The sequence below is a fragment of the Lactuca saligna genome, chromosome 8, assembly GCF_052625555.1.
Source record: "Lactuca saligna cultivar CGN05327 chromosome 8, ASM5262555v1, whole genome shotgun sequence".
Classification (NCBI taxonomy): domain Eukaryota; kingdom Viridiplantae; phylum Streptophyta; class Magnoliopsida; order Asterales; family Asteraceae; genus Lactuca; species Lactuca saligna.
This window is the reverse complement of record NC_136424.1, coordinates 35,122,947-35,137,870: the sequence shown is the minus strand read 5'-3', so window position 1 is coordinate 35,137,870 and position 14,924 is coordinate 35,122,947. Positions and strand designations below refer to the sequence as shown.

General features: G+C 41.3%; 1 protein-coding gene across 1 annotated transcript; it reads right to left on the bottom strand.

Moving 5' to 3' along the window:
- Positions 1 to 10,952: 10,952 nt before the first annotated feature.
- Positions 10,953 to 14,495, bottom strand: LOC145008907 (protein PAT1 homolog 1-like). The gene is made up of 5 exons (XM_078967534.1): positions 14,153 to 14,495; positions 13,604 to 13,749; positions 13,412 to 13,468; positions 13,253 to 13,328; positions 10,953 to 13,151 (listed from the first exon to the last, which is right to left on the bottom strand). Exons 1-5 carry the CDS (start codon positions 14,205 to 14,207, stop codon positions 11,227 to 11,229), a joined length of 2,259 nt encoding a protein of 752 aa, XP_078823660.1. The 5' UTR covers positions 14,208 to 14,495; the 3' UTR covers positions 10,953 to 11,226.
- Between the last annotated feature and the right edge of the window lie 429 nt (positions 14,496 to 14,924).

Below are 14,924 nucleotides of genomic sequence, written 5' to 3'. Positions count from 1 at the left end.
CCGAGCAGGCACGTATGAGCCGTTACCTGAGCATTCTGAGACGGGATATTCGGGAGTTCGCTGCGAACTCCTCGTATCGGACATTTGCTGAGCTTCAGGCAAATGCTTGGAAGAGGGAGATTGAGCTTGAGACTCAGGCCAGGGAGGAGGCGGAGTCTCTAGGGAGGGATCGGCGGCCGGCACAGTCCCAGCCGGCAGCCAAGCGGGCCAAGCCCGCTGATCCCAGACCCGGGAGCCAGAAGGGCCGCACTTGTGGGAAGTGCGGCAAGGGTCACGATGGAGTCTGTCGAGCAGGGTCTTGCTACAAGTGTGGCAAGGAGGGGCATATGGCCAAGGACTGCCCCAAGGGGTTTGCAGTGTGCTTCCACTGCAACCAGACCGGACACCGGAAGGCAGAGTGTCCGCTGCTGCGCAGAGCATCTCAGGGGTCTGCTCCCGCCGCCATCAGAGCTACAGAGAGTCGGCCCGTGAAGGCCGAGGCACCGAGGGCTCGAGGGAGAGCCTTTCAGCTGACTGCGGAAGAGGTCCGCGCTGCACCCGACGTTGTGGCTGGTACATTTCCTTTCTATTATTTAATTATGGGGTTGAGATATTATGCTTATATTATGCTATGCATAGGTACCTTCCTTGTGAACTCTGTACCTGCTTTAGTGTTATCTGACTCGGGTGCGAGTCGATCTTTTGTATCTTTGACATTTAGTCAGCATATCAGTGTTAGTCGTGGGGCACTGAGTCGGCCCCTGCGGGTTTCCATAGCCGCCGACAGAGTGATTTGTTCCACGGAGGTCCTCCGGGGATGTGTATTGGAGATTTTTGGGGTTGAGTTCCCGATCGACCTGATTCCTATTGCGATGGGTGATGTCTGTGTTATAGTGGGCATGGACTGGTTGAGCCGATTCGGCGCGGTTATCGATTGCGAGCGTCAGCTGGTGACTATACAAGATCCTAGTGGGGGAGTTCTTTCGGTTTACGGCGAGGGTACACATTCTGGATCAGCCTTTTGTTCGGCTGCTAGGGCGAGGCAGTGTTTACAGCAGGGCTGTAAGGGTTTTGTGGCGTATGTGATGGATACGCGAGTGATCTCCGAAAGACCGAGTTCAGTGGATGAAGTTCCGGTGGTGCGTGAGTTTCCAGACGTTTTTCCCGAAGAGTTACCAGGTGTGCCTCCCGTGAGGCAAGTGGAGTTCAGTATCGATTTGGTTCCGGGAGCCGCGCCTATCGCTAAGGTGCCGTATCGCCTTGCGCCTCCAGAGATGCAAGAGTTATCCTCGCAGCTTCAGGAGCTGCTGGGGAAGGGGTTTATTCGGCCGAGTAGCTCGCCGTGGGGAGCACCCATCCTGTTTGTGAAGAAGAAAGATGGCTCGCATCGCATGTGTATTGATTACCGGGAATTGAATAAGCTGACGGTCAAGAACCGTTACCCGTTGCCGAGGATCGACGATTTATTCGATTAGTTACAGGGAGCATCTTGGTTCTCCAAGATTGATTTGAGGTCGGGCTATCATCAGGTGAGAGTGCGGGACGAGGACGTCCAGAAGACAGCATTCAGGACGCGTTATGGGCATTATGAGTTTGTGGTGATGCCTTTTGGGCTCACCAATGCCCCGGCTGTGTTCATGGACCTCATGAACAGGGTATGTCGGCCGATGTTGGATCGGTCGGTGATTGTGTTCATTGATGATATTCTAGTATATTCGAGATCTAGAGAGCAACACGAGGAGCATTTGAGGGAGGTTCTTGGAGTTTTGAGATCGGAGAAACTTTATGCAAAGTTTTCCGAGTGCGATTTCTGGTTGCGGGAGGTCCAGTTTCTGGGACACCTCGTTAACCAGAAAGGGATATTGGTCGATCCGGCCAAGGTTGACGCAGTGATGAGGTGGGAGGTGCCAAGGTCACCTTCTGAGATCCGGAGTTTCCTTGGGTTGGCAGGGTATTATCGGAGGTTTATTAAGGATTTCTCCAAGATTGCAGTTCCACTCACCAGATTGACCCGGAAGGGTGTTGCATTTTTATGGGGTCCCGAGCAGCAGACCTCCTTTGAGACGCTTCGCCAGAGGTTGTGTGAAGCTCCGGTATTAGCTCTTCCGGAAGGGATGGAAGGTTTTGTGGTATTCTGTGATGCATCGATTTTAGGACTGGGAGCGGTGCTGATGCAGAAGGGACATGTGATAGCATATGCATCGAGGCAGTTGAAGCCTCACGAGACGAGGTACCCCACACATGATTTGGAGTTGGGGGCAGTGGTGTTCGCCCTCAAGATTTGGCGGCACTACTTGTATGGGGTTCGTTGTACGATTTACACAGACCATAAGAGCTTGAAGTACTTGATGGATCAGCCTAACCTAAATATGCGGAAAAGGAGGTGGTTAGATGTGGTCAAGGATTATGATTGCGAGATCTTGTACCACCCAGGCAAGGCTAATGTGGTAGCCGACGCGTTGAGTCGCAGGGCGGAGAGTACTCCACTGCGAAATGTATGTTTGAGATTGACCGTGATAGCTCCAGTTCTGGACGCCATTCGTGGGGCACAGGCTGAGGCTGTGCGTCCAGAGATGCAGAAGAGAGAGCGGGTCGTTGGGTTGGTTTCTGAGTTTGTATCGGATAGTCGAGGGCTTATGACTTATCAGGGCCGAATCTGGGTACCGTTTGTGGGCGGTACGCGTACTACATTGATGGAGGAGGCTCATAGATCGAAATTCTCGATCCATCCCGGGGCTACAAAGATGTATTTGGACTTAAGAAAGGAGTATTGGTGGCCTTGTATGAAGAGGGATGTCGCATGGTTTGTCGAGAGGTGTTTGACCTGTCGAAGGGTAAAGGCCGAACACCAGAGACCGCATGGCAAGTTGCAGCCATTGGAGGTTCCCGAGTGTAAATGGGAACAGATCACTATGGATTTCATCACCAAATTGCCGAGGACTGCCAGAGGAGTCGATGCAATTTGGGTGATTATGGATAGGTTGACAAAGAGCGCTCACTTTCTTGCCATCGGTGAGAGTTCTTCGGCGGAGAAGTTGGCAGAGATTTATGTGAGGGAGGTTGTATCTCGGCATGGGGTGCCGATCTCGATTGTTTCAGACCGCGATGTGCGTTTCACTTCCCGGTTCTGGAAGAAATTTCATGAGGAGTTGGGTACTAAGCTGCATTTTAGTACCGCATATCACCCCCAGACCGACGGCCAGAGTGAGCGGATGATTCAGACACTTGAGGACATGCTTCGAGCATGTGTATTGGACTTCGGGGGTAGTTGGGATACGTATTTGCCCTTGGCAGAGTTTTCCTACAATAACAGCCATCATTCGAGCATCGGTATGCCGCCCTTTGAGCTGTTGTATGGTAGGAGGTGTCGGACTCCCATTTGTTGGGGAGAGGTTGGGCAAAGGGTAATGGGCAGTACAAAGATCGTGAATCAGACGACAGAGCAGATTCAGCTGGTCAGACAGAGGTTATTGACCGCTCAGAGCCGACAAAAGAGTTATGCGGATAGACGCCGGTCCGAGCTGGAATTCCAGGTCGGCGACTTCGTTCTCCTGAAGGTTTCTCCTTGGAAAGGAGTGTTCCGGTTCAGGAAGAGGGGCAAATTGATCCCCGGTTTATAGGTCCATTTCGTGTGATTGCAAGGGTAGGTCGGGTAGCCTATCGGCTGGAGTTACCAGCAGAGTTGGGGCAGATTCACAACACTTTTCATGTATCGCAGTTGAGGAAATGTATAGCCGATGAGTCGGCAGTGGTTCCATTAGAGGATATTCAGGTAGATGCAAGCCTGAATTATGCTGAGAGACCAGTGGCCATTAGGGATCAGAAGATCAAGATTTTGAGGAACAAGGAGGTACCTTTGGTATTGGTTCAATGGCAACATTGGAGGGGATCAGAAATGACCTGGGAGCCGGAACGTATGATGCGGAAGCAGCATCCGGAGCTGTTTTAGAGCAAGACTTCGAGGGCGAAGTCTGGTTCTAGTGGGGGAGAGTTGTAACATCCGGATTTTACCAGGTATCTTGTAAATTTAATTTTGTTGAATTGTGAGGGGGACTCGGCGAGTTGGAGCTCAGACTCGCCGAGTAGGGACGCGGAATTGGACAATGGATCGCGCCTGGACTCGGCGAGTCCAGGATGTGGACTCGGCGAGTCTGCGCTGTGTAGAGAAACCCTAAAATCCTGGGCTTGAGGCCTATTTAAAGGGCCTTATGGCCGTCATCTGTGCTCACCCAACCCTTAGAGAGAGACCCTTGTGTTCTTGAGTGATTGTGGAGAGAGAGGAGCATTTCTTGACCTTGTGTGTGCCATTTAGCAAAGAAGAAGGAGATTCTAGGCAAGAGGAAGCAAAGGAGGCTACTATTTCGTGGATTTGGAGCTTAGATCATCAATCTAGAGGTATGATTTCGGTCCATATTCTGTTTGGTGAAGCATTATGCGATTTAGGGCTTATTATGGTCATTTATGGGATGATTTGATGCCCAATGGTTCCCTCCTTGTGTTGAGGTTATGGATCTGGATCCATAGAGGTCCAGAGAGCCTCACTCATCAAGCTTTATGTATAACAATGGAGTCTAGGACCTTGTGTTGTGGTATTTGAGTCAAAAACATCATATATGGTCATATAGAGGTTGTATGTGCATCAAGATTGTAACTTTACGTGCTAAATGAGCTTGGAGGGACTGGATCTATGGATTAATGGACTGGATCTGACCTTATGAGCAAGATTGAGTCATTGCATGGCACGGACTCGCCGAGTCTGAAGAACAGACTCGGCGAGTAGCATGAATGTTGCCCGACCACACAGTGAGTGGTCTTGCCGAGTTGGGGAGGGTGGACTCAGTGAGTCAAGGGGGAGTCAGAATGGACCGGTGGACTGAGTCAAACTGGACTCGCCGAGTTGTTCTTGAGACTCGGCGAGTTGAGTCGTGGTGGCCCCACAACTCATGCCAGGTGGAACTCGTCGAGTTGAGTGAATGCTCGACATGTCAAGGGAGGATTCCAGGGAAATTGGTGTATACGCTCAGACTCGCCGAGTCGCTATAGCGCACTCGCCGAGTCCGGTCAAAGTTGACCGTTGACCAGCGTTGACCTAAATTGACTTGTTATAGTGTGGTCAACCCTAGTTGGGAAAGTGTTAATTAGGGATGTATTGTGCTATAGGGGGACTACAGCTCGGCAGATCGAGTGATTAGCGATTTCAGGTTTACGATTTACCGAGACACACGAGGTGAGTCTTCTCACTATACTTTACCTTGAGTAGGTAACCAGAGTTATGTGATAGAGTATTTGTATGCTATGTATGTTATGTGTTGTACTGCATTATTTCTATGTGATTTATGTGGTGCATGTCTATCAGAGCTAGAACCTGAGGGTTCACAGAGTTTGGGTGCACGGACCCACAGAGTTATAGCCTAGAGTGGCTAATATGTGTTATATGTGGTATTTTGGGGAACTCACTAAGCCTTGTGCTTACAGTGTTTGATGTTATTGTTTCAGGTACTAGTGACGACCGCGGGAAGGCGCCGGCTTGATCCGTACACACACACGTTCGGAGCTTGATATTATGATCTTGGGATTTTGTATTGTCTTGTTTGGATAATTAAAATGGTTGTTTTTATGAATATTGATGGAATTATGTTTTATAAAAATTAAAAAAATTTGTTTTGAAATTTACGGTGTTACACACGCATTAATGAAAATGACTAGTTTATAACTACAAATTATGAACGATCCTTAAGGCGTCGTCCATACTACTCACATAATCCAACCACCCTGACTCCTATTGATTAACGCCACAAATCTGATTACTCGAATTCTCATAAGCCGATCAACCGAGGAGAAAGGAGGGTACGAAGCCCCCTTTATTTCCATAGGTTATTCAAGGCTATCGGGAATGCGAAAAGCTCTTGGCCCGAATCGCATTTGACTTCTCGACCTCACTAGCAGTACTAATGGGCCATTAGGGCCCAATAGCACAATAGAGCTATTAAAAGTCCTTTTACATGAAACTAGGTCATAGAAGGCCCGTTAACATGTAAGCGCATTCCCTTCGGGCCCAAAGATCATGTTATTGGGCTAGCAAGGCCCAACAAGCACGATTTGAAACTTTCAAGCCCAAAGATTGAATGTTGACTCATCGTAGTTATCGCATGTTTATTGAAATCCTATGATTTATTGATTTTTGTTTTGTTATTGATTCGAGACCGAATCAATTCGTTCTGTAACGATATTGGGTGTTGAGTGTGTATTTGTTCTTATGTTTCGTCGGTAGTCGTGGGTCTTGTATTTCGTCTTAATGAATTTATTCGTTTAAAAGTAAGATTTTTACTTTTTCACAACCTTTCTTTTATAAAACTAGTACTTTTAGTCCTTTATATAAAAGAATTTCATTTTAGTCCTTAAAACATTATTTTGACACTTTTGTATCATAAACTTGTAGAAAAGACATTTTTACCCCAAATTTTGTTTTGTAACAGCTTTAGTCCTTCCAGAATAAAGTTTTCTCGGTTAAAACCCTCAATTTCACAACTTTGACGGTTTTGGCCCAAAATAGAAAAAATTTACATTTTTGATCCTTTTTGAATTTGAAAAGCATTTTTGACCATTGGAATTGTTTTATTTCACTTCAAATCCCCTGTTTTAAAGAAAGTTGCATTTTCATACCCTCAAATTTGGAAATTTTGCATTTTGAAGCTTATTGGGCTGAAAAGCCCAAATTTAGCCCATTAAATTCAAAAATTACGTTTAAGCCCCTCCAAAAATGTTGATGTTCAGAAAAATTATCATAGAAACTGTTTGGACACTTTTGACCCTCCATAAATTTTAATTTGTCGGTTTGGACCCCAAGTTTTGTATTTTTGACAATTTAAGCCCAAAAATGAGTTTTATGTTCAAGTATGTTCATCCTAACCATATAAACTATTTTTCTTGACTTGATTAGTATAAAATAGTTTAGGTTATGTTTATTTCCTTCCCCATGTTTCAGATCTCAGTTTTACACACTTGTTGAATAACATATTCATCACAAACACATAATATCACACACATACATGCATCAAATCACACATAGCATACATTTACACATAGATCTACACATTTACTTGTATTCTCCCCCCATAAAACTCATAAAAACCGAAAAGAAGGGGGTATGAAACTCACCTTGGGTGTGGTTTCGGTTTTGGAAGGAAAAGATGAGAAGAATTCGATCCTAGCAACCTTTCTTGGAAGACCTCGAATTTAAAGAGCTTCTAAGGTGCAAGATCACAAGATTGAATGGATTTAGAAGATATTTTGATGAAATGAAGGGAGTTAGATCATAAGTTAGCCATTAACTTACCTTAGATGATGAATTACTTGATGAAGATCCTTAGACTTCAAGCCAAATTTTCGAGATTTTGGATGAAGAAGAAGAGATGATCTTTGAGTGGTTTAGAGGGAAATCTAGTTGGGATGTGTGTGTTTGTTTGGTTTCAGCCGAGAATGAGAGAGATGGAGAAGAAGAGAAGTGCTTGCGTGGAAATATGAGATTGCATGGATGTTTGAAGTGTAAAACATGGATATCCTCCATATAAAAGTGATGTGTCATGCAAGAAGTCAACTTCCTCTTTTCCTTTGGGCTTGGACCGAGAATGGTGAAGAAAAAGGAAGGGATTGAGCCTTAATTGCTTAAGCCCAATTTTCATGGTTATGTTGAGTGATTTTTGGTCCAAATAATTATAAATGTGATTTTTATGACCCATGAAGGCTAAATTAGGTTAAGTATGGCCCAATATGGTTCATTAAATTAATTTATTTCATTCTAGGCCCAATATGGCCCAAAATTTTGAAACAAATGGAAGTGGGTCCAATTAGAGCCCATTCAAGAGTTCTAAGCCCAAGATAATCCAATTGGAAGCTTATTGGTCCATTGGGCCCAATAAGGAAATCATAATTCATAATGGACTTAAATAAGGATTTCTAAGGTTTCCAATTGCTTGTTGACTATTTGCAATGCTTGTATGAAGTGTTTGATTGAAATTTTGTTATCATAGAGTAAGCATCATACATGCTTTCATGTCTTTAATTCATAATTGGCATAAGTGTTATAGTTACAAGGCACAAAAATTTCTAGTTGTGACACGTTTGCTAAAGAAATTGCTGAAAACAACTTGAAGAAGTATGTAGTGAAAACCCGCTAAACCATTTAAAAAATAAAAATAATCAAGAAATAATAATATTATTAAAAAACCCTAATGATGAAATTAATGTTCCAAATAAAATTATATATAGTATAAAAGATGTTTCTGAATTTAAACCAAAATGCACTGAACTACTAGAAAAATGAATCATTCAATCTAGCACAAGTCCTCATTTTGCACCTGCATTATATGTAGAAAATAATAATGAAATAAAACGAGGTAAACGAAGAATGGTAATTAGTTATAAAAAGATGAACGATGTTACTATAGGAGACTCATATAAATTATCACGAAAAGAATATATTTTGGAAAAATTAAAAGGAAATACACATTTTAGTACATTTAATGTAAAATCCGGATATTGGCAATTACGCTTACATGAAAATACAAAACCACTAATTGCTTTTTCATGTCCTCCTCAGAAGCATTATAAATGGAATGTCCTTTCATTCGGTTTAAAGTGTACAGGCACCAACAATATATCAACGATTCATGGATGAAACCTTAAATGGTTTATATCATATTTGTCATGCATACATTGACGATATAATTGTTTTTACAAAATGAAATGAACAAACACATATCAATGCAGTTATCAAAGTTTTACAAAAAATAAAAGAAAAAGGGTTAGTTTTTATCAAAAAAGAAATCAAAACTTTTTCAATCTACAGTTGAATATTCAACTTGGTTTAAAAATTGGAGAAAATGGTCAACTATCTTTAACAAACAACATACGAGAAAAATTAAATATGTTTCCTGATAAACTTGAAAATAGAAAACAAATACAACGATTTCTTGATTGTTTAAATTATATTGTAGAACAAAGATTTTTGAAAATTTTAGCAAAAGAAAGAAAAGTTTTACAAAGAAAATATCAGAAAAAAAATATCTTGGTCTTGGACCAATACATATACTATTTTGGTACAAAATATAAAACAAAAAATTCAAGTTCTCCCTATTTTATATAATTCAAAAATCGATGATTTTCTAACTGTGGAGATAGATGCATCACAAGATACTTGGGCAGGATGCCTAAAAACAATTATACATGGAAAAGTATTATTGGGACTAGATAATAAGCGAAACCTCATATCAGACCCATCAAAAATATACATTGATAAAGCATACAGTGGTATGAAAATACCATCCGAAGTAAACAGTGATAAAGCATATAAAGTATACAATGATACGAATGTATCATCTGAAACATTGAAGACAGATAAATATAAGCACAAATTATGCAAGTATATATCATGAACATTTTCCCAAACGGAGCAAAATTACAGTACACATGAACGAGAAACAGTAGCTTGTTTAAAAACATTGAAAAAATGGAAAATCGAGCTACTACAAACTAGATTCAAGTTACGAACAGATTCCAGGTATCTACTTGGCTTTTGGCGTTATAAATTACAAGAAGTTTATTGTCGCGGGCGATTGATTCGTTAGCAATTACAATTACACAAATTTTATCCATATCTCAGATACATCAAAAGTGTCAACAATCATATAGCGGACACATTGACGAGAGAATGAAAGTCATCGTAAAGCAACAACAGTTCAAATTAGAACAAAAAGCATCCATACATGGAAGAAACACCTTTCATGAAAGATTAACATAAATATGCCAGCCATGACACAAGCAAACATTATTCACACAAAAATATATGTCCTTTCGGTGGCGGGAGGATTGACGGAAGCAATGATGCATAAAGACATTATTGAAAACACGCATCCTTTCGTGGTGGAAGGATTTGTAATTTATTATATTTGTCATTTGTCGTTGTTATTGCCGGTAGCTTAATTATTGTAAAGTTTCGTTAGGATGTAATGTGTAAAATGTGACATAAAGTGTCAGTAGGATGTAACATAAAGTGTAAGACCATTGATAGTCTAGGGACCTAAATTGTAAAACATGTTTGTTGTGTTGCAATCATACCATTGCAATTTTCAATTATGTAATCGACTCATTAGAACCTATAAATAGGGCATTTGCACATATAAAATAAACAAGATGTTTTTGAGTGTTTATGACTTGAGTTAATTCTCAATGCTCTTCCTCTGTTAAAATAGTTTATCTATTTCTCAATAGCACCCAAATTCATCTTATATAACCATCCAATATAATCCAAACAATCCATCATCAATTAAGAATATCATCAAAAGATCATCCCGACACATATGATATGCCTAGACACTATTGGTGCATGCATAACATGTTTGCAAAGTTGTTTTTCTTAATTCAACTGGTAATTCGGCTAGATGATGAGAAAAAATTTCGAAAATTTTTAATGCTTTTAATGCATATGGAGTAATTTCTAATGCCTACAATTTGGTTGCGTCTCATTTCTGCAAAAATTAAATATAATCCTTTCCATTGTGTCTCATTAAACTTATATTAAAAATGCATAACAAAATAAGGTTCACGTTACATCATGAGATGTCCATGTTCCTTATAATAGGCGTTCACGTTAAGTACGGAGATGACATGTTAGTTTTGGTAAGAACTCACGTTAGGTAAACAACCCAATGTTAAAAATTACTTATTCATAATTTTATGCCATACTTCAAACCAAAAACACGAAACGCTAATATCAAGACTCTAAAGTACACAACACTAATATCACAAATACTAATGGAACTCAAACTTCATAAACATAGAAACATGGAGTCCAGGTTAACAAACAGTCAAATACAACATCAATTTCATGAGGACGAGGAAGAGGATGAGGATGAGATGACATGCATTCTTCATGATTAAACTTGGATCATCTATCATCGATCAGACACATGAACTAAAAACTAAAAATCAAACAAACTTCCATAAACTGTACATGCAAATATCCCCATAAAAAACAGAAATATAAAACACTTATTTGAATCCCATTTTCCCACCAAATATTTATCCTTAACCTCACCCTACAGGGAAACAACAGCACCCCCTCTCTCTCTCTCTCACACACACACACAGTATTTATAATCTAAAGTTGATAAAACCATAAAACTCGGCCACCATAGGCTCCATAAAACCACCTTTAACTGGCGGCAAAGCCATTAACCACCGGATTATCTATCCTCTTACGGATTCAGGCGCCACCTGTCCACTGCCGCCCTTATGTCCATTAAATCCGGCGACATGCATTGACCTCTGAGAAAAGTCAACCAACATCTTCCTCTGACGATCATCGGTATGAGGAAGACTAGCACGAAGAAGCTCAACAGGCATTTCTCTACTAATGGCCTTTGCAGCTTCAGAAAACACAATCTCTGTAGTTGGTGGAATCTGTGCATACATAGCATTCACCAAACTATCATACTTACTCAAACAATATTTAGTCAAAAGCCCAAAAAACGCATCAAATGAAGCCTGCCAAAGTGTCGGATTCTGCATCCCCATGTTGACTCCGGTCAACAACTGAGTCGCCCTTTCCAGAACCGCTTTCAAAACCACCGACGCACCGTCGCCGGAAGGGCTCCCGAGTGGCCGGAGCGGCGGTTGCTCCGGCGAACACACCACCGCAGCCAAACACGCGCTCAGAGAATTCAAATCCATTGAAGTTATACAACTCGCGACAGTTTTCGCAAGCGTAGTGACAGTTTCATTAGGAACCCCTCCGAATAAGAATCTCAAATGACGGAATATTGTCATGCATACGATTCTTGCAAGATCAGAAGTAGGAGAGAGAAGATTGAGGTATCGAGACATGAGTTTTTGACCTTTTGGAAGAGAAATTACCCGTAAGAAAACCATGTCGTCTTTCGGGGCTAACCCGGACCCGTTTACCCCCAACGGGTCGACCAACTGGAGAGCTGCTGCGAGCCCTTCTAGAAGCACCTGCCGCCTCTGTCTCGCCGGAGAACCACCGTCTTGTGACTGAGATTGGAGGAGACGATCGATATCGTCGATGTCAAGAAGCACAGAAAGGGCATCCTCGATCATGATTCGAGCTGCAAGCATCGGTTCTTGTTCTAGGGTTTTCTCTGATCTTTTCTCACCATCATTGGAAGGATTATCAGGTTCAAACAAGGGTTGTGGTCTACGGATGAGAGAGAATGAGATTCTTCCATGTGAATCGATGGTGATCTGAGGCTGTGAATCTGACCCGGAACCTGACCCAGACCCGGACCCGTTACGTGACCTGACCGGAGTATCTTTGAAATGGGCCGGGTGGAACCGGTTTTTTGACCGGGTATCTTTCTTGGCTAAACGGGCTTGGTGATAGTAATCGTTTATATACGGATCATTACTATGAGTTGCAGCATGTTGCATGTTGAGAATCGACTCGATCTCTTCAGAGGTCATGTATTTTGACCTGAAGTTGACCCGACACTTTTCACTTTTCTGATTGGTATTATCGGAACCCTGTCTCGAGATTCGTCCACTGTGTTTGCTCTTTCTTTGATCTCTTGTGTCATTCAGACCATATTTAGTTAATGAATGAGAAGGGATATTTGTGTCATATAAATATGGCTGAAGAGCAAACGGGTTAAATGTATGCTGACGAAGCGAATGTGGGGACATTAAACACTGGGACAAGAGCAGCTTTTGTTGAAGATTGTTGGCCAACACTTGGTTAGCCCATTGGTTTTGTGTTTGAGAGTACTGAGTTAACCCGGGGTGGACCGGGTGGGTTCGGGTTGAGCCAAAACGCGACCCTTGTGGGACACTGGTTAGGTGAAGACTAGAGGTGTTTGATAAAGGAGAGAGATTAAGGTCTGAAAAGGGCATTTGGGAATGGGAATGGGAACGATGACGTGGCGAGGGGAGACTGTTGTGGGCCCCGGGTGAAAATGAAGGGAGAGATGAGGTTGGTGTGAGTATGGGTTCTGTGAAGAATTGGTGTTGCTCTGTAGGGTATGATGAAGCTCTGTATAAGGGTTTAGGGTCTGAAGGGAGATGAGATTGTGAAGACCATCTTCTGCTTCCATGGCTGCTTTCTGTGTCTGAGATGTGTTGGTCTAGCCACTCTGGTAGGTCTACTGAAGCAGATGAACCTGAAAATATGTATATTTTTTTTATAGAAGAACATGAACAAAGTTACAAAAGCAATGAAGATCAAGAGTATTTCTTGAATAGATTTGATATAGATACTTACTTTCTCTTGAAATGGATCCTGACCCCCGATCACCAATAACTCCAGGATGTCTAGGTCCGCTTACTGATCTGTTTAACTGTTTAACAAAACAAGAAATTTAGTTAATTTGGCTCAAAAAATTCACAGCTTTATTGTGAAAAACTGAAATGAAAACTATACCTTTGAAAATATAGTTGATAGATCATCTAAATCCGATAGGGATCCTGCACCTGGCTCCTGTGGAAAAAGAAGATGTAAGATTTAGAAAGATGAGATATTTTATCACTGCAAGTTTAGGGATTTGAATTTATGAAGTTAATTAAAACTATTGTAATGACTTTAGATGTCTAAGATGCACAATGTACATTATACCTCTTCTCTGTCAAATAAATGGTATTCATCATCAGGAACTCCAGTAGAAGGATTATCTTCATCTTCTTCTAAGCACCCAAACTCAACTTTCTCAGTAGTAGGTCGACCAAAAAAAGCATATTGTGAAGCATCAAAGAGTTTATCATCTGCACAATAATGAATGAATCAGGCACAGAAAACAAAATCTTGAAACAACACAAATAATAAGAAAGAACAATGACTCTTGCAGACAATAAAACCAATGATAATTTGTTCTATTGCTCGATGAACTTCTTTGGTTTTCTTCCTAAGGTAAAAATGGTAACACGTTCGAAATCCAGATACCGAAATATGGACTTGTGTGGGGTGTAGGTACTAGTAAATCATTCAAATAAAAGATTCCTTCATCGGAGATATCACCTCAATCACACACGAATTCAAAGAGATTTCGCCAAAAATCAAAATTATATTTAAACGAATACCCTAAAACCGAACACGATCAAACACCGACCACCGACCAACAAACAATAAACAACAAAACTTATGAATACAAGAAAGAGATAGCTTCACCTGAGGAAGAGCCCTTATTGATGCTACTCCAGTCTTTACTATCAGATCTCTCCATGTCCACAACGAGATTTGCCAAGTCGAAATGGGAAATATTAGGGTTTGGAGAGGAAAAAAGGGTCGCCGTGTTCGGAGTTCCTTTGTTCGGTGGTTTTGCGAGAAATGGATTGAATTGGATAAGGGAAAGTAGGAATCCACCGCTCACAAGAGCGCCGTGGAGATTGTTGTTATTGAGTGAAGTTGCGTCTGCAGTTGACGTTGATCTAGCACACCTTGCGCCTCAATACTCTATAATGAAGCTTCTTGACTGCATTTGTTTCCAGTGGTATCAAGGTCCGAACGCAATCATTTCATAACCTAACAAAATGTATCCTAAAAGTTATTCTAGAGTAATTTACATAAACAGTCCCTGTAGTATTGCTTATCTTCTGTTTTTAGTCCACTCTTTTAATTGTTGTCTTTTTGGATCAAAGTTGAATTTTTATTTTTTAAACCATTGTCCACGAGTTATTAGTGTTAACTATTTATGTTGAAAAGTTACATGCGGCCAACACAACATGTGTTAAAAAGCAATATGTTTGTCTTTAGACCTTTTTTTTAATTATTTATAGATTACAAAGTTTTTATTGTTGGAGTTGGTATGATTAAATATTATTAATAAATGGAGGAGATTTGTTTGATTTATAATTGACATTATAAACAAATATCAAATATAATAATATACAATTTTCATTTTTATCACAAAAGGCAAAGCCAACGCACCATGTTATCTAGA

What these genes read in the sequence shown, in the direction of transcription:
- LOC145008907 (XM_078967534.1), bottom strand. Translation starts at nt 14,207, where the DNA reads ATGGAGAGATCTGATAGTAAAGACTGGAGTAGCATCAATAAGGGCTCT. An exon ending in CAATAAGGGCTCTTCCTCAG is followed by an intron (nt 13,750 to 14,152) that starts GTGAAGCTATCT and finishes ATTATTGTGCAG; the next exon opens with ATGATAAACTCTTTGATGCT. An exon ending in ATTTATTTGACAGAGAAGAG is followed by an intron (nt 13,469 to 13,603) that starts GTATAATGTACA and finishes CTTTTTCCACAG; the next exon opens with GAGCCAGGTGCAGGATCCCT.